Consider the following 20160-nt stretch of genomic DNA (forward strand, 5'->3'; position numbering starts at 1 on the left):
GATTAACACTTTTTAATAAATAAAAAGTTAATTTCAAAGAATGGACATAAGGCAACAGAAAACAATAGCAGAAGTATACAAAAGAAGGATAACAAAATAAGTAATCCAATTAAAAACCGTAACAATGGCGACATTTTGCGCAAACTTATGAATTTCCTAGCTGTTTTGGGGAAAACAATTAAATGAAAAATGTCCAAGGGAAACCTTACAGGAAGTTAATTTATTATTGAGGTTACGAAAGTGCACAGAGCTCATAATTGGCCTTTTTATTGAGCTTTTAATGTCACATTGCAAGGCACTGGCCTCTTCTCGTATATTGAAGGAATGTGTGTTAAACACCATGCTTGCTTTATTGTACGTTTTAGCAATGTCAGATTTTTAAGTCCAGGTTTGTCTAAGCCTATATATCTTATCTACACATGTTTAAAAATGAACAAATCTACTCTATTCCATTCTTATTGTGCAGATTTCGATACAAAATTGACACCCGCAAGTGTCCTTTTCATTTCACTACTTATTTCATGTAATCAAAAAATACATACGGTGTCTACACGGTGTCAAAAGCATCCCAAGTCTTTTGCGACTTTCTCATTAGACACGAAGCTTTTGCCTTGAATATCTTACTTATCCTTGGTAGCAATAACATGTAGCATATACTATACCTGTAACCATATTTCTGTCCAAGGAACACGACGAAGTTAGGTCCCATAGACAGTCGCTGGCAATTCTTAATCTCTCGCATACACAGCTCTGTGGTCATGTGATCATCCGTCGCCTCGTCTCGGACGCCCCAACGCATGTCCACTACCTGAGGGTTAGAAATAGTGTTAATGGTATCTGCCAGATAAAGATGGATATTTAACCAGCTTCCCAAAAATGGAAGAGGTTCCCAATTCTGTAAGAATTTTTTTGACATTCATGTATGACGTTAATATTTTTGTTAAACAAGTACATAGCATCATCATCCTCCATCCGAACCTTTTTCCCAACTATGTTGGGAAAATATATCTGACCTCCCCAACAAGTGTATAGCATAATTAAATGATATTTTAAGCACCGTCTGTTCTTATTAGTCTTTGTTCTGAACTTACAGTAACTAGGTTTTATGTATTGAAATGATGTACAAGTTATAAATAAAAATAGACATCGTTAATCTTAATGAAAACGATTATCTTTGGAGTAGATAATCAAGTTTTCTCCATCTAGGTATATTTACCAAAGGTAAAGTTTGGGACTTTATGGATATTCTTTTACAGACTTATAAACAGCTCTATTAATTGTGATAGTCAGGCTTATTATCGGAATGCAGGCGTGATCCTCAGGACGTAGGCAAAATAGCTTACTTCAACAGAAATTCCTCTCTCACAACCAAACATAATCTATGGCGTTTAGTTCAACAATCTTAAAATAGCGGTCACAAACACCAGCCGTAGGAATTGTAAACATTTACAAAAACCACGCTAGCTACCCTCGGGGCTATTCGTGGCTATTTCTGTTAGCGGAAGGTACACGTGCACTAACTGTGTGATTAACTGGCCTGTTTCTAGGCGCAATGACCGTAACTGTTAGTTAACGAAAAGTAGTTTTCAGTGCATCTTAACTGCTGTGGGATTGTTCGAAAGAGTTACCGCCGCCCAAAGGGCTTAAAAAGGAACATGGTGAGTTTCAAATGATCTCTCCTGTTGTGGGTGTAGCGTGAGGGAGTGTCAGACTCTTACTGACTGAAACCCATCATGTTCCTTCTTAAGTTTTTTATGTACCAGGGCTATGGTAACTCTTTCGAACGAATCCCGCAGCCCAAGGAGCTTTAAATCATCATCTTAATTTACAAAACTGGGAGGGCTCGTAAAGCCGTCGTCCCCGAATGCTACTCAGTAGCAGACGCTTTATAATATGAGTACCTAGTAATAAGAGATTTTTGTGACTTCTGCTTCTGCTTAAAAGTATAAAATTGCAATGTTTTCCAAAAATAACGAAGTTCAATGTCCTAGTCGAAATAAACTAAACACATTTCTGGGCGATGTTAATTAGTGACTGTTTTAGCCTGTATTTCTGCGTAATTACATTAAAGCCTATTACAGATTAATTAGGAAATGTGCATTTATTTTTAGGATAGGTCTGAAATAGTACAGTGTAGGTACAGTGTGAAATAGTAGAAACTACATTTAGCACAAAAAAAAATACAATAAAATATCATAGCCAAAAAAATCCAACCCTTGTAAAATTACATGTTATTGAAAACAAATTAGGATAGACTATTTTGTAACATTGAGGTACTTTTTACCCGTATGTGCAGAATAGTTCGAAAGCTATTTGACCCAAATTACCGACCAATAATTTTTAACCCACAAAAAAATTCACCGACATTGATGTGTCAAAAAAGTTTGGAAATGACCTTGCCCAAACCATTTAATTTAGCCCATAGATACACACTTCGCTTACCCTACAAACGTTAAAAACTGAACAATACAAAATAATTACAGGGCAGAATGTAGTTTGACCTTGAACAAAATAGCATCTACGTTGTAGCCGATCAATATAACGTTACTTTGCCAAGCGGCTTTCTACCAAATGTCTTCAGCAAACTTTTTAACGTTTTCAGTATTGGAAAAACTTTTCAAAAGAACTGTTATTTTTTTAAAGCAAATCATAAAAAGTGTCAAAGTATTTCATTGTAGAGCAATTGGTTTGAAACTTGTTTTATGAGTTCACTAGTATTTAATGTGGTTTTACCCGCATTTTCAGGATTTTTTTCCGTTGCCGGATAAACGTTTTTTGTTACATTGATATAAATAGTAATAGTCATCACATGACATCGTGTTTAGTGATAACATCTATACTTATTAATATTGCTTAAAAAGCTGGAGAGTTTGTTTGTTTGAACGCCCCCTAAGCTCAGGACCTGCTGGACCGATTTGGAAACTATTTTCAGTGCTCGATAGTCCATTTGTCTAGGTTGGGTATATTTTATCTAGCAAAAATAACTTCCCACAGGACAGGAGAAAAACTACTGGTGGAAGAATATTAGATGTTATTTTTCAGTGTACAAAAATTGTTTGCCAACAAGGTATCTTTAAAAGCAGGACCATGTAACCAATTTTGACATACCCACCACAAGCTTTTCACACTACAGACGAGAAAACCCTGGAAACCCATTAAATATACATGGAAACTATGAATTATGTATGAGGACGACGACAGCAACCGACTCGATTATTTCCCAAATCGATAGCACTCGGTGCCGATTTTATAATCGATATAAACCAATTATGAATATTTTATCGAGTACCACGATGATTTATGGGTTGTCAATTAATATATTTGTTAATTACAGCTTCAGGTAAAAGTTTGATTACATTTTGGAAAGTGAGAATCTAATATCGAATTGGGTTATCCAATACCTGTTTTATGAATCGTTTTTGCTGTTCCTTTTTAGGGTTCCGTACCTCAAAAGGAAAAAACGGAACCCTTATAGGATCACTTTGTTGTCCGTCTGTCTGTCTGTCTGTCTGTCTGTCTGTCTGTCTGTCTGTCTGTCTGTCTGTCTGTCTGTCTGTCTGTCTGTCTGTCTGTCAAGACCCTTTATCTCAAGAACGCATGGACGTATCAAGCTGAAATTCACATGAAGTACTCAGGTCTATTGTCCCTTTAAGCTGTGAAAATATCAAACTTCTAAGCCAAGCCAATCAAAAGATACAGCCGATTATGTCGATATTTTCAACAAATTTTCGACACTCGCAAAGGAATCAAAACCTACAGGATACTTCCCGTAAACTCAGAGTCTTGAAATTTGGCATGAAGCATTGTCATATAATGCAAATATAGGAAAAATTACGAAAATCTCATTTTTTTAGTTTTATAATGTAAAAAAAAATATTTTAATAAAATGAAACTTACTACCTTATTTCTCACGAACGAATAAAGGTATCAAATTGAAATTTATAACAAATACCTAGGTCTATTGTCCCTTTAGGCAGTGAAAAAATCAAACATCTAAGTTAACGCGATCAAAAGATACAGCAGTTATACCGACACCTTAGACGAATTTCCGTCACACGCTAGGGAATCAAAACCTATAAGGTACTTCCCGTAAACTCAGAATCTTGAAATTCGGCAAGAAGCAACGTTATATAGTACAGATAAAGGAAAAATTGCGAAAATGATAAATTTTAAGTTACATAAAATATTAAAATATTATCAAATCAAATCAAATATTTTCCTCATTTCAATGGGGAATTTAAACGACCAAGTTTGACGGATTTGCGAAATCATTTCTTTGTGGTAAAAGAGTATACTCGCCGTTTATTTCCATTGTCATCAGGTCAGGATCTGATGATGGAAATCCTGAGAAATCGAGGGCAACTATCAGAAATTGTAGGCATGCATAGGATTAAAACTTGATTCTCAGATGTATGTCTGGTGATACTATCAAACAGTGAAGGTTTAGAGCTTTCTTGATGATGGAGACGTGAGAAAGTCGAGAGAACTCCTCAACGGTATGATTTAGTAACGTCGTGTTTGGGTTTATATTATTCGTATTGACGAGAACTTTTCACAAAAGTTAAAAATAAAAACTTTTTACAAAAAAAAAAACAACTTCTAAAAACAACAAGAAAACTGTTTATATGCATCGGTCTAGATCTCGGTGGTAAAATAAATACAGATACATTCTCTAGACACCGACTTCTAGACCGATGCACCTAACATCTTTTTAATTTCTTTCTTGCTTTTGTTTTCTTGTTGCTTTTTTATATGTTTGAAGTTGGATTTGTTTGTAAAATGCTACAAAATAAAATAAAGCCGACTTTATAAAACAAAGAAAGGGACAGAATTACACTTTTGTCAAGGCTCTAGAAACATAAAGCCAGCAGCCCTGAATCCTACTCTCTAGCAGTCGTTGTTACAATTCGACAGTTACAAGTCGTCAGGCAGTTTCGAAAAAAACCTGAAACTGGGGCTCGTTAGGTGATTAATCCCTCAAAAATAAAAGATCCCATTAGTAGTGAATTCTCATCACCTAAAATAAAATAAGCTCCGACACAGGGTTACGTTATAAATTGTAAAGGAGTTTCCATAACTATATCTGATCTTTGCTATCGATCCCACAATGGCAGTCAAAACCTATCTATGTGGAAAGTTGCGGTTGGCGCGAGACTCGCTTTTTATCTATACAGGCTATTAATTTGTACATATATCTACAATCAAATCTATTAATTTGTAATATATCGCTATTCATTTGTACGGAACCCTCGGTGCGCGAGTCCGACTCGCACTTGGCCGGTTTATTTAACAGTGGCTTGCTCAAAGAACCGTAGCCAAAAAATATTTTCTATTGTTCTGAGTAAATTAACGATTTCAAATATGTATAAGTTACTTGATTATTCGAGTACATATAAGAAAAATACCACGATGATAGTTGGAGTCAAAAACAGTTGGCCTTGAGACATACAATTTAGAAGTTGAAAAGCCTAATAATTACTTTATATGTATCAAATAAGTATTCACAAACCTACTATAAGAATAGACCTTTCACATAAAACCCTCTGCATGAAAAAGCACACATGAAAACGTGACCAGTAGGTTATAAGTTTATCACTAGCAGACATACCAGACGTAGACTAAATTAACTTACCTATATAATTTACGAATGTGCCAAGACATGCATGAAATATAAGATGATCAATAAGTATAGCAAACAGCAGAATTCAGTTTGTATGACAATAATAATATAGTTCGGGATCTGATTTCCCAAAGGATTGTAGTAGAAGCTCGTGAATCTCGTAGCATTGACTTAATATCGCACACTAGGTTTCTACCTCTAGGCATAGGTATCTATAAGTATTAAAGAAATTTTACACGTTTAAGTTTACATAGATAGTATAGACCTTGAAAAAGGACGACATCATCATCATCACCTGCCTAGCCTTTTCCCAACTATGATGAGGTCAGCTTCTAGTCGAACTGGATGCACCTGAATACCAGTTTTTTTCATGAAGCGACTGCCTATCTAAGCTCCAAAACACAGTGACCCGGGTAAACCAGTATCCCTTGGTTCCACGGGTTGACAGACTTTCTGGCTTCTGACTACCCGTAACGACTACCGAAGATGTTCAAATGATAGCCGAGACCCACCAATTCATCGTGCCTTCCGAAACATGGAAGAACTCGTCATAACAAGATGGTCACTCACCCACAGACCGACCGCGCTAAGCGTTGACTTAGCCACCACGAGCGCTACTATGAGTATTAAAAATATACAGAGATAATCTAGACAAGAGCCTGATAGAGGATATAGCCTACTTTTTGTCTGTTTGTGGAACCTTTTGTGTTTTTTCTCAGCGTAACTCAGAAAACAAACTCTTATGCTTTATGATATTAGTATAGATTACTGACGCTTTTACAGCACAAAATTGTACAAAATATATCTGTAATATTCGTAAGGATAGATAACATCAGGTTTTTATGTAAATATGGGATCTAAGGGCAAAGGTATCGGATGTCGGGTCAAGACTTCTTATACAAATTGAAAAGGTAAGGGGTACCTTTCCGTATTTTTTTCATAACACATTTTCTATTGGAAATATATTTTATGTTATTACTTGGTATGGCTTATTTTATGTATCTTTCCGTTCTTTTTAATTTACCTTTAATTAAGATTTGTATGTCTTTGTGTCTGAAGAGTCGTGGTGGCCTAGTGGGTAAAGGACCAACCTCTCAAGTATGAGGGCGCGGGTTCGATCCCAGGTCAGGCAAGTACCAATGCAACTTTTCTAAGTTTGTATGTACTTTCTAAGTATAACTTAGACACCATTGGCTGTGTTTCGGATGGCACGTTAAACTGTAGGTCCCGGCTGTCATTGAACATCCTTGGCAGTCGTTACGGGTAGTCAGAAGCCAGTAAGTCTGACACCAGTCTAACCAAGGGGTATCGGGTTGCCCGGGTAACTGGGTTGAGGAGGTCAGATAGGCAGTCGCTTCTTGTAAAGCACTGGTACTCAGCTGAATCCGGTTAGACTGGAAGCCGACCCCAACATGATTGGGAAAAAGGCTCGGAGGATGATGTCTTTGTGTCTGAATACCAATGCGCACGATTTAAAATATTTTTATACCACGGTTCTACCCGATTGAAAAACCGCAGCCCAATAAAAAATAGACTTTGCCCTTTTTTAGGCTCCATTTATTCTTATATTTCTATTATTTCCGTATTTTACTATTAATGTACCTGCTTACCTTAAATTAAAATTGGTTCAGTAGTTTTGGCATAAAGGTAGGATAGGCAGAATTACAAAGATTGCGAGACATTCAAAGCGAGGCAGAGTGTAAGTGTAAAAAAAACACTGTCATAATAATACATTCATACACAACTAAAACCCACTTATTTTTTAACCGTATTGAAGTATTAGTCCAAATCTCCAAACGTTTACTTTTTATTTGTTCATCGGAAGACATTAATTTTAATACAAAATCTAAAGAAAATAAGCTTCTGAACCGTTATTCGTGGAAAACCACAGCATATCCAATAATAAGTTTGGTTTCCTCTGAAAGAAACTTATGTAATTCCATGAAAATATTGGTTTTGATTTGACACTCAAAAAATATTCTTAGAAAGCCATTTGAATGTTGTCTTCGAATTGAGGAAGTTAAAAATAAATAATTATATTTTTTAGGAGCGGTTAATAATTTATCTACTTGGGTAATTAAAGTGTTAGTTAACTACAATCAATTATTTGATAGATGACTGCAATTCTACCAAGGGTCTTTAGTTCCAATAATTGATCATTAAATAGCTATTATCCACGGTTGCACTCACGTCTTGAGTGAACTACTTCATACATCTGAATAAAAAGTAAATCCGGCTAGAAGTTTTGTCGTGAAAACGCTACAGACAAAGAGAAAAACTCGCTTTCGTATTTGTAAAATTAAGTAAGGATGGCACTGTAGTAGTTGGTTGGAATGATATCCATATGCTGCTAAAAGTCAGTAAAAGTCAGTACAGTTAAATCCATATCAATTATTATCATAAAAAAAAAAACTTTCAACAGTCAAACAAAAATGACTAATGTTAAAAATACTCAAAAGTTCTTAATAATTTAGTACAGGTTTTGTCTCTTACCTGAAACTCTAAGCCATGTTTCTCTCGGCAGTAGTCTTTGATGCGCGGGTAACATTTCGCCATGAGTGTATTTCTCTCCATCGTTGTATCTGGAAGTAAAAATGATTCAGATTTAATGTAATGTCATCATCATCTGCCTATCTAGCTTTTCCCAATTATGTTGGTAGCAGTCTCAATGAATGCTAAGAAAACCTATGATTTAAATGGAGCCACTAACTATTAGTAAAATTGCCAGAGATGAAAAAATGGCAGCTAGATAAACGGAAGAATGCTGTTCTGACCTTGAACTAGTTTCATCAATCTGTTCCATCGATATTAAAAGATAGACCTATACAATGTCCGACCGAACTGTGCGACTGTAACTTAGTCATGCGTTTCTCCATAGTTTCATGTTGTCATTATCACATAAATACAACACTATTGTCCATCGGTTTAGCTATTCAATCATGAAATTATAGAGGTATGTCAATGAAACCAGTAAGTAAAGAACCAACCTCTCGAGTATGAGGGTGTGTGTTCGATTCCAGTTCAGGCAAGTACCAATGCAACTTTTCTAAGTTTGTATGTATTTTCTAAGTATATCTTGGACACCAATGGCTGATAAAAAGGTGAAGGAAAACATCTTATAGTCTGAAATCACCAACCCGCATTGAGCAAGCGTGGTGATTAACGCTCAACCCTTTCTGTGTGAGAGGAGGCCTGTGCCCAGCTGTGGGACGATAAAAAAAGGCTGTAACATGTCAATTTTTAACTAACCCAAATGTGAAATATCTTTATAATGTAGGTATAGGTATCGAGTACCATGGAAAATATTTTAAAGCAGCAAGCATTTTCCTTGTCTAACTAATGTACTCGAAAAGAGGCCTTTGCCCTGAATTTGAGAGAATGACACGCTAATGATATTTTAAGTAGCAATGTTCTTGGAAATAAATTCACATAATTATTGAAGTATGATAAAATATTTCAGAGAAATCGCTATCTCAATCGCTTCGAGTTAAATTCCGGTGTTATGCAGTTAATGTGGTTTTGTAGTATACTTACCGTTTAGTACAGAGGTGGAACTCATTTGAATAATGTTTATGAGGATTCCTAGATTTATAAGTAGAATTTGAGTTTAATGAGAGGGTATAGTTTTGATTCTGTTCTGATCTGTTCTAACCAGTTGCCGCGCAAACCAATGTCCCTTAGTAAGACCAGTTTGTCCGACTTTCTGGCTTCTGACTACCCGTGAGGAGTGCCAAAAATGTTCAAATCTTGCCTTCCGAATACACTGAGGCACTCGTTGTGATCCCATCCACCTATTGAACACGACAATCGGTGCTTAACCTCTTGATAAACGGACCCATGCATCTACTTACTGGGGCTCGTAACCCCTCATAGCCATAGCCGCGTAAAGTAAATGAATTCACCAGTTCTGCAGTACTATGGTGACTGCATTTCTTGTCACCATTGCATGAAATTGGGTCGGTTACACGTACGGAGTAAGGAAAGTTGAGCGGATATACCACAATGCAGGTAGATCAGGCGCCTTCTTCTAAGTAACACAGTACGATGGGCATGACTAAAACGATCAGTTACGAGTGAACTAACGAGGCGTTCGGGTTCTTTGAGACTTCTGTCAACGATTTTAGATGTAACAAAAAAATTATCGGGTCCAAAGAGGGCGTATAAGGGCGAAGACAGTAACGTTCCTCGTCCCACCGCATTTTGGCGCGCTACTTTCTTAGGAGATTTTACGTTATGACACCTCCGCTAGTTATTTTGTTTTCCTTGGTTTCACGCGAACGTTATAGTGTTACTGTACCGGAATTCATATTTAATCGTTCTAAGAATAGTGAGTAAGGATGGAGTGGTTTGAAGAATTTCGTGGCTAGGATTAGATGGAAGAGGGATATCTTGGAAATCTAATGGATGATTTAACTTTGATATGTAAAGATACATGGGTTTTTAGTAGCAAAAAGTCTTGGCTACTTTATAGGATTCCGTACCCATTGGGTAAAGTGGGAGTCTGCTTTAAAACGCCGCTGTCCGTAGCTCTGTACGTCAGTCAGTAAGTTGTAGTTCAAAAATTATACCTACTAGCAAAAATACATAATAAATTAAGTATTTAAAAGGGGCTTCCAGGCAGTAAATGTTATTTTAAATATCAACTATGTACTTTTACCCCTTTTATATGAAGCCAAAGCTGTCTATTTTCTGAAAAAGCCGTCAAACACTCCAAAAGCGATTTATCCAATCCATGTTTCAACAGAGCCTAAAATCTTCGTCTAAATATCACAGAGCGAGTGAATCGTGCGAGTTTGAAATATTCGCACTACCTCTCGAGTGTCGCTGACAAGGCACGCTAGAATAATGCAGTGCATTTTGTATTGTCTATCGTGCACTGGTTTAGTGGAAATAACTAGTTTAAGTTTTGAAATCGGTTCAGAAGATTCAGAGATTCCTGGATGAGGGAGACGACCACGTATGCTTGTTGGATGTGGTCTGGGTGTGATGATATGTTTTATCAGTCTGGTTAGCACCCATAACACAAGCAAATAAATAGCTTACATGTGTGAAGGTATGCACAAAAAGCTGTTTTCGTCACACAGAAAAATAAATGTTAAGCTTTGTTGTTTAAATTACTCTTCTTACCAATCGACTAAAGAAGATGCATAAGATGCATTGTAGAAAAAAGTATATCATCTTTCTAGCTTAAGATATCGAATTCTTAAAACAAAACTTTTTAAAACCACACCAAAAGTAGGTCAAGTAAAATTAAATTTTCCAAAACCGATCACCGCCTACTATCTGATAAATATGGCGTTAATTAAAAGTTGTTCATTTGAACCCCCTCTCGCCCCACTCGCCCCACCCAACCCCACCCATCCCCACTTGTAGGGGAAATGAATACAAAATTGCATTTGATCACGATTTGAAGATATTAAGCTGCTTGGATCAATAAGTTCTAGTGGATTTGTGGTATTTCTAGCTGTCTGTAAGCTTTTATTAAGTAAAATATTAATAATATTGATATTTTCCTTAGAAAGGACGTGTACAGATTGCGAAGATAAACGTTTGTCGAATCAGGTATGCATAGTAGTATTTTTGGGTTATTTGGCGCGAAGCATATTATGATTTCATAGATGAAAAATGTTTGAATGTAGTTGTTTCTGTAGTAGTAGTTGTGTTGTAAATGTATTGAGTGTATTTTAAAATTGAACTCTCTGTTCAATTATCTAGACCTCTGTCTGGGTGGCCCAATAGAAGACAAAATTATCCACTTTATTCATTATTTTACCGACTTCAAAAAAGAGTAGCTTCTCAAATACATCCGACTACTTTTTTCAAAACTTTTGCAATATCCATTTCACCAATCTTATACTTAACATCTATATTTTGTTTAGGTGTTACGTAAAATGTAGATGGTATGGAATCACTAGCTTCTAAAACCATTATTGCTTGGAAAGCTAAAAATAGTGCACATTTTGTGCGAAGTTTGCCCTCTACGTGGGTAAATACCATTTGAAACCTGCACTATAGGGGCGCTTCAATGACGCAGTTCGAGTCTGCTGTCTTTATTTTCGTATTTTTGGTTGAAACAATGAAAATATGGGTTCGAACCAGGTTCAATGAATAATAGGGGAGATGTTCCTAAAACGGGTACCCCTCCTAAAACGGGTAGGCTTTGCCATTCGTATATTATAGGTCTTAGTGTGAACCTGTGAGTGTAGAGCGGTGCACTACCACCCCGCCGATCACGGTCAGTTGGCTCGCGCGCCTAAAACGAGCGTTTTCGAGATTAGATGTAAAAAAAGTTTTTTGCAGAGTTTACTAAAAAAAATCGGATTATGCTGGTGCTGACTACTCAAATATGGTGCAAGATACGGTTTTCGCAGTTTTGTATTATCATTTTGCATGTTATATGCTTATTAATTGTGAATATTTAGTGGTCTCCTTGTTTACTATTTTAAGGTTAAGGTAGTTGAAATTTAAAACGTGCTTTTGGGCAAAACGGGTAGGGGCATAACGGGTGACTACCCGATTTGAAATAAGGGGCCACTTCCTCAATTGATCCCACAGAAAGCTAATCGAAGACAAAGAAAGCCACAGAGAGCTGAAGAAGTACAGGAACAGTATGAAAAAGAAATTAAAATATGTTTTCTCTGATTTTTCACAAAATTATCTGCTGGCAGGATTACAATTTCAAATGTAACATTTAATAAAGTAAAAAAGTGATCTAGACTGATCAAAATAAGAAAACTGTTTAACATAATTAAGGAGACTAATTAACGATAAAGATTTCCTGGATAACAGGAGGCTAAGATACGTTTTCTAATTCATTTATCACATATATTCATTCATTACCTGCTTTGCCCAAAGGCGCTACCCGTTTTAGGACCCCCCCGAGGGCAAAGCGGGTATTTCGAAGGGGTTTATTTTTTTGATTTTTTTTCTGATTTTTTAAGAAGATTACTAAGACTATCTTATGTTTTCCAAAGTTTATTATATAAACAACCCTATGAGTACAAATACAAGTCGCATGTAATGTTCTTGGTTATTTTATTTACCATCTTCCCTTAGCTTACCCGTTTTGGGAACATCTCCCCTAATATTGACGCTTAAGACTGTATTTCGCGTTTCATAAAAACATACATGGGTTGAAATTATGTCTTTCGAGTTGTAATTGTCAAGCTTTGTTTTAAAATATTAGAATGTACTAAATTTCAGTGGTTTCTGATTTTAAACTAGCAATCAAGGAGAAGGAGACACTCCCTTTGCGAAACTATATTATGCCACTTCACGTCTGAATTTATCTGGCTGCCTAAAATCCAAAAATGACCTCATCCTCATCCTACGAGCCTTTTTCTTAACTATGTTGGGATCGGCTTCCAGTCTGGTGGTCAAAACGCAGCCACTTGGTTTCGACGACCAGTTACCCCCCCTTGAATGACCCCCTGAATAAGCCTTCTTAACTATATCTATGGGGTCATCTTACCTGTGAAAGTGGAGCTGGTGAAGATCCTCACAATCTTGGAGCTGACGGGCGGCAGCGACTTCAGCGAGCCGCCGAAGATCAGGTCCACGGTCCTGTCATCCATGGTTCAGGCTGGACGTCCTGGGGAAATTCGGAATAAGTAACAATATTTATTACATTGTCTGATGCACTTAGGTTTATGTAGAAACTTTAGAGCAACTTTTGATGAGGTTTTTCTATCCCATGTACTTAAAGAACCTCCATAAGTTAACACCATAATTATCTTTTAACTACATTAACATTGGCCAATAAAAATTCACAATCAAAAACCACATATAAAAATCTCTGTAATTTTTTAGTTTGTTTACCTGCCTACCTCTTAAGAAATTAGAATCAGGAAAAACCACGGGAGTTATTCCTTTCATGGAAGTTCAGGTGGAAGAGGAACTCGGAAATTAGTGCGTTTTACTAAGTGCATAATAATTTGACTTTATGATCCTAATAGGTAAGTAAAATACTTGACGTGATCTGAAGAAATTACTGTGACACCCTAATTCAAATTCGGCAGTAATTTTTAAAGGGTCTAATAAAACAAATTTATAGAGACAAACAAATAATTTCCTTAATCCAATTATTTATTTAAATTGCACTTTATTTATTACAATCATTTTATATGACTTATCTATCTTTAGGTATTGATTTCAGTTGCGTGCAGCGGAAACATAACAATGCTTGCATGACTTTCAGATCCGATATTTCCTGAAAGCTGCACCTTTTGTTACTAAAGTAATTTCTAGTGTTAGATACTGTAATACTTAAAGAAGAACTGTAGGAATTATTGGATGAAAGAAGACAGGAATACGAATACAGTGGAATAGTGGATGTTAGTGTGACGAAATCAAAAGTCTGCACTTTTTGAACCTCAAATCTACAAAAGACAGCCCCCAAAACGGCTGACAGAGAGGAATGGAAGTGGAAAATTCTTACTCTGTTACAAAATTCTTTCATGAGGAAATATTTATTTTGGACCAATTGGCCAGAAAAAAATACACTCACACATGTATTTTTTTGATGATTTAATGATTTTCATTTATCGTGTGGTTTTAGACTACTCAAATCCGCTTGACGGATTACGACTTAGATTTTTAAAACAATCAGCGATGCTGAATTTTAGATTTTAGTGACCAGCATTTGTGATGGTGTGCAGACAAAATTATACGTCAAAAGTATAAAAGAGAAGAAAGGTGAGAGCCTATAGAATCAAAAACTTCCTGATATATGACATTACAATGACCATAGAACCATACCTAATACCCAATCCAACACTACCCATTTAAAATTAATTAAAAGATTGAGCGTTCACCGACAATTTAATTCAGTTAGCGATATCTTATCAGTATGATAGCGGTGGCTATTGAAGTGCTATTACTGACCTGCCGATAGCCTTCGCATGATCAGGCACAGTTATATCCAATGGGTAGTCATTACGGAGATATGGTGTGCAGTTTTAGAAATAGAGGTGTATTCGTTAAATTGAATTGTAGGGCATGGAAGGTCCTATTGTGGTTTAGGTTATAAATTGAAAAGTCATCTACAAAATAAAAGAGATGAAAAGTAGAAAATTATACATATGTCTCAGGCATAAATTGAAAAAAAAAACATTTAGGTACAAAAAAAGCACTGCAAAATAGAGGATTGTACAGTCTAGTGAGTCTTTAGGCTGCAGCTGCTTAATTTGCAATCGACTTCTAAAACAATGTTGAAGCAATTTTTCACTTTTTGGATGACATTACCTTTAGATTTTTGCCATTGTAAACAATCTTCAATCTTTTTCTGTCGGTGATTAAAATCACGTTCACGTTCACGTTTGCACGAGTATCAACAAACAGCTAGTACCCATATTATAAAACAGGCTGCCAGTTCAAATAAATCGGTTCGCAGTGACCGCAAAAATTACTTAGCCGATTTTCATAGAGTATTAATCACAAGGAGGAAAGAAGGTCAAGCCAGGGCGGGTAACAAGTATAATTACAAACGTATGAAAAGCCATCCCGAATGCAAGTGTCGACTCGTATTTCTGTCTCCCTCGTAAAACCGATGAAGCGCGAACATCTTCCTGACTTAATATACAAACAAACTGTAGTTTTATTATATTTCCGGAACTAAGTCTTGTAATGAGAGTGGACTTTACCTACCTAAGTTATTTTAAGTTAAGTTCAGTATTACTACAATGTTACTTATTTGTGGAAGTTTAAGAGTGAGTACGATAACCAAGTACGGGTAGTCAGAAGCCAGTAAGTCTGACACCCGTCTAACCAAGGAGTATTGGGTTGCCCGGGTAACTGGGTTGAAGGGATCAGATAGGGCAGTCGCTTCTTGTTAAGCACTGGTACTCAGCTACATCCGGTTAGACTGGAAGCCGACCCCAACATATTTGGGAAAGAGGCTCGGAGGATGATAATAACCAAGTATCGGTACCTGCCGAGTTGCCGCCTATTGGTCAAATCGGTGATTTGACAACTGAAAATGGTCCAGTAATCGTTATACACATAAGCCTACTATTTGATACATTATGCCATTATGAAATCATCATCTGCCTAGCCTTTTCCCACATATATTGGGGTGGATTTCCAATCTTAAAGAATAAACCGAAAGGACCAGTGCTTTACCTACATGGATCGACTGCCTATCTGACCTCTTCAACCGAACTACCCGGGCAACGCGATACCTCTGGAAAAGCTCGTTGTCATACTTTCTGGTTTCTGACTATTTCAAGGCTATTTTGTATCAGGATGCTGTAAGTAGTTCCATCAGGACACATGTGGAATCGTAGAGAATAGCCAGTATTACATGGTTAAGCGTACAGATAACCCTACTTTTGTCGCAGTCGAGTAAAACTCCAGACTTACCCAAGACGTTGAAATACGTCTTCAAATAATTTTCCACCATATAATACTTGGACCCTAAAATATCATTGGAAAGCCATAAAGCGTCATATTTAGACGGACGCCATAAACCGACTGTCGACAGCAAGCTATAATTATTTTACGAGTTACAAATTACTATTTCGTGGTGTGCACATTTCCTGTTATACTTCTCATGTGGTGGGTTTGATTTTTTTTTATGGAAGTAAGTAATAACTCTTCGCACCCGGATAAAAGTTGACTATAAGTGCTTTGATAAGCGAGTTCAATGTGCCCAAAAATCTTTGAATCCGCGTTCAAGCAATCAAACTATTCTGCTTTATAATTTTAGTTAGTATATTATATATTATGCATGTACTGTAGATGAATGTGGATGGATGGAGGTGCAGAGGTAGAACGAGGAAACGATGGATTAATTGCTTGAAAGAGGATTTATTTATTTATTTATTTATTCAACAACATCATCACTATCATTACAGGTTTCCCTAATTCAATAGTGTGGTACAAAAATTATAATATTTTCATTGGCAAACTATCATCATTGTGATTTTTGCGAACTCATTCAGAGAGCAAGTAAAAATATCGATTCTGTCCGCTACCTCGTTGAGTACACGTAATGTACGTGTTAATGGAGCTTTCCCCAACAAGTTCGTCCTAGCAGCCGGTATTACAAACAGACTCGGCCGTCGCCTTCGCGACACGTATTTGTCGGGCACGCACAGTTTAAGTTCCTTTAGAACCCCTGAATTTGATATCTTACCGCGCCATAATTTAAATATGTACGTGGCAAGAGCCATGTCCCTCCTAGTTTCCAATTTATTGTATCCAACCATGCCTATAACAAACAAGGTCGGATACATTAAAGGATAAAAAGGATATACACCATAAAGTTTCAGGTACAGAAACCTAGTATATTTATTTTGAATACGTTCCAGCATGAGACTATACTTAGTTTCATGTGGAGCCCAGATGATTGCGTTACTCTCTAGCTGACTTCCTACCAATATGTTATATAAAGCAGATAGTACAGACACATTTGTAAATTCTCCTGCTCGACGAAGTACAAAACCTAGACTCCTATAAGCTTTTTTGCAAACATTTAAAATGTGATTACGAAATGTCAGCTCAGCGTTAATATTCACTCCTAAATCTCGCACAGAATCGGTTCTTTGAAGCGGTGTATCGTCCAGCTTGTACTTGTAGGTTACTGGGGCTTTCATACGACCAAAACTGATAACCGAGCATTTAGACTTGTTGAAAAACAATTTGTTTCTCTTGCTCCATTCAGCTACCCTATCCACGTCTTCTTGAAAGCGCTCACAATCTTGTTCTTCCCTTACTGCTCGTAAGATCTTAAGATCATCAGCGTACAACAGACAGATGGTACCCCTGACGACGTCCGGCAGATCATTGATCATCAAAATGAATTGAAGAGGTCCCAAATTGCTGCCCTGACTTACGCCTGATCTCGTATAGTAGGGCTCCGATTTATAACCCGCATACTCGACATACTGTCTTCTATCTTTCATGTGATCCGCGAAGAAACCAAGGAGTTTAGGAGTGCATCCGATTGCCGCCAGTTTAGTCAATAAGATATCGTGATCGACCATATCAAAAGCTTTTTTAAAATCACAGTATATGGCGTCGACTTGCACTCCCAAATCAACGTTAGGTATAACGGAACCCATGAAATTTAGAAGGTTAGAGGTAGTGCCTAGTAGTGTAGTAGTGGTAGGATATAAGAAGAGAGTGGATGTTAGTATTGCGACTACACCAAGTAATTTGTGAAACAGGGCAGGAAGAAGATAAAGTTCAGCCAAACCAAAAAACCTTAACTAGAATAAATGTCTTTCTATAACCTATAAACATATACATATTATGCTAGTCTTTAAGGTATTTATCTATGGACCATTGATGCCTGAACATGAAGTTTTAAATAAATAAATAACCGATTCAAAATAAATGAGTACATGACGACGCCTACGATTCTGGAGGCTACAATTTTTTTTATCCAACTTAAATGAAAACATTATTAACAAAATATCCCTTAGTAACAAAAACATATACTAATAAAAACAGTAAATCTCTGTAACCTATAACAGAGATAAGATTGAGCCGTTTTTGATGGATTCCCAGAGATATTTAATGGCAGACTGATAAAATATGTTAATGAAACTCTGATTGTGTGCGCACGAGTCATTTTGCCTGTTTGGATTATGTGGTTTAAGATAAAAGTTGGGTAAAAAGGTGAAGTGTCTAACGGGAAGATGGCAGATTAAATGTATTTCAGTTTTGTCACTGTACGGAAGGCTTAGGTGAAGAAAATTGTATGCTGCCTCGTTGATCTAGTTGTCGCATAGTGCAACTTCAGGCTCGGGTTTGTTTCCCGGTCCAGGCCAAAACCGTTTTTCGGGTTTTTGGAAATGTTTATAGAACAGTCCACAGGGTTCCCTTAGGAAGCGGGTGGAACTGCTTATTGTTTTAAAAAATAATGAAAAGAAACTTTATTGTTGCAGTAATTTGCAATTTACTACATGATTTATTCAATGAAATTATCAAATCTCACAGTTAAGCATTTATTTAAATGTAGCTCAAAATGCTCAATCAATTTTTGCAGCAACCTTTTCTCCGGTTTTTGTTTAAAAAGTTCTAAATTAGACAAAGTTGTTCTCAGAAATAATTATGTACCTATCTAGTTATAACAGTATATGTATAAATATTTAATAAAATACAATCAATCAATCAAGCTCAAAAATAAATAGAAATCTTCAGGTATGTATCTCAGATTTTTTTTTCAATTTATCGTCCAATACAGCTTTTATTAAAGAATTATTTTTCTTTACACAGCAAACAAAAATACCCTCCTCAGTAATTTAACTAAAATACCACTAAAAACTAAATCTAATAAAAATCTAGACTACACAAAGTATAAATTATCACATAACCACTTAGAAAACTTACCTGGTGTTACAAAACTTTAATCAATACGTTTGCCTTGGAAAGGTCATGAGCAAAACTATCAGTTTTCACTTTCAAACCGATTCTAACACCGGTATCGATTACAAAAAATCTCGATTAAACTTATCGATACATGCTCGGAAACTCGATTATTTAATTTTGGTGATTTAATTATTTTTTTGTCAAAACGTGTCTCTTCAAATGATTGTTTTGTAGCACTGATAGTTGCTTCGTGGTTTTGAGACTTGTTATCCTGTTGCCTAGCAACGGTTTGCATGGTATTGTCAGTTTAAAAAGTCTGCTTGACGCTATTTGACGTCATTCGATAGGGTATAGAGTATTATAGAGTGGTGATTGGTTTTGATTTTAGAGATTATAGTTGTGTTATAAGACCCTAGTGTTTATTCTAGCAGAGTACCCGCAAAGAATAGACTTTTTAGTCGACCGATAGTTTGATCGGGCGTTTGATAAGTGCGCAGATAGCAACGATTAGGTATTCAGCCGGTATTAGATAGACTAAAACTTTGATTGAATTGAGGATTTTCTGATAAACTAGTCTGCAGTGAGCGATACGCTGTCTATCCGTGCTGATATTATAAGGGCGAAAGTAATTCTGACAAGCTTTTACGCTAAAACTACTGAAACAACTGAAAAAATACATGAGCTACTTTTTAACTGGTTGCGGGAAGTAATTCTCCTGGAATTAAGGTGCAACTTATAGACTAATTCGAATCATTTGAACACAACTTTCCATAGTGGAACTTTTGCAATTTCTAACGATTTTTATGTCACCGGCGTCATCTTCTTAACCCTATAGATTTCAGTGTTTCTGAAGATATTTTTTTCTATTTAAAACATGCGTCTCAAATAAACTTGTATGCGTGATCCATATAGGTAAATTTAATTGTGTCTTAAGTCCTAAAACTTCTAAAAAACTTATCCACATATCTTCTGAAACTTCAGGCAAACTCCATTTTTTATGACGTCACCTATAGCTAACTACATAACAATAACAATGACAAACAGCACAAAAGGCAATCCATTAGCAACAGTGTGTGCAGGCCGCACCTTGCCACTGCTGGGTGGAGCGCGGTGATGGTTCAAGGTGTAAGCGATAGCGGGTTAGGATTCAAAAAGTATTTATTCAAGAAAGGTTGAAAAACCGAACTTTTTGAACATCTAAAATAACATCAGACAGCCCCCGAAAA

General features: G+C 36.4%; 1 protein-coding gene across 1 annotated transcript in view; it reads right to left on the reverse strand.

The window, feature by feature from the left end:
- LOC110378693 (NACHT and WD repeat domain-containing protein 2) overlaps positions 1 to 19158 on the reverse strand; it is a 36878-nt gene extending 17720 nt beyond the window's left edge. The window contains exons 1-4 of the mRNA XM_064041717.1: positions 18956 to 19158; positions 13092 to 13211; positions 8114 to 8202; positions 663 to 808 (exon numbers count right to left, since the gene is read on the reverse strand). Coding sequence (XP_063897787.1) covers positions 663 to 808; positions 8114 to 8202; positions 13092 to 13194 — 338 coding nt within the window. The 5' untranslated portion in view covers positions 13195 to 13211; positions 18956 to 19158. The remainder of the gene's footprint in view (positions 1 to 662; positions 809 to 8113; positions 8203 to 13091; positions 13212 to 18955) is intronic.
- Between the last annotated feature and the right edge of the window lie 1002 nt (positions 19159 to 20160).

This window comes from Helicoverpa armigera, chromosome 26 (assembly GCF_030705265.1).
Source record: "Helicoverpa armigera isolate CAAS_96S chromosome 26, ASM3070526v1, whole genome shotgun sequence".
Classification (NCBI taxonomy): domain Eukaryota; kingdom Metazoa; phylum Arthropoda; class Insecta; order Lepidoptera; family Noctuidae; genus Helicoverpa; species Helicoverpa armigera.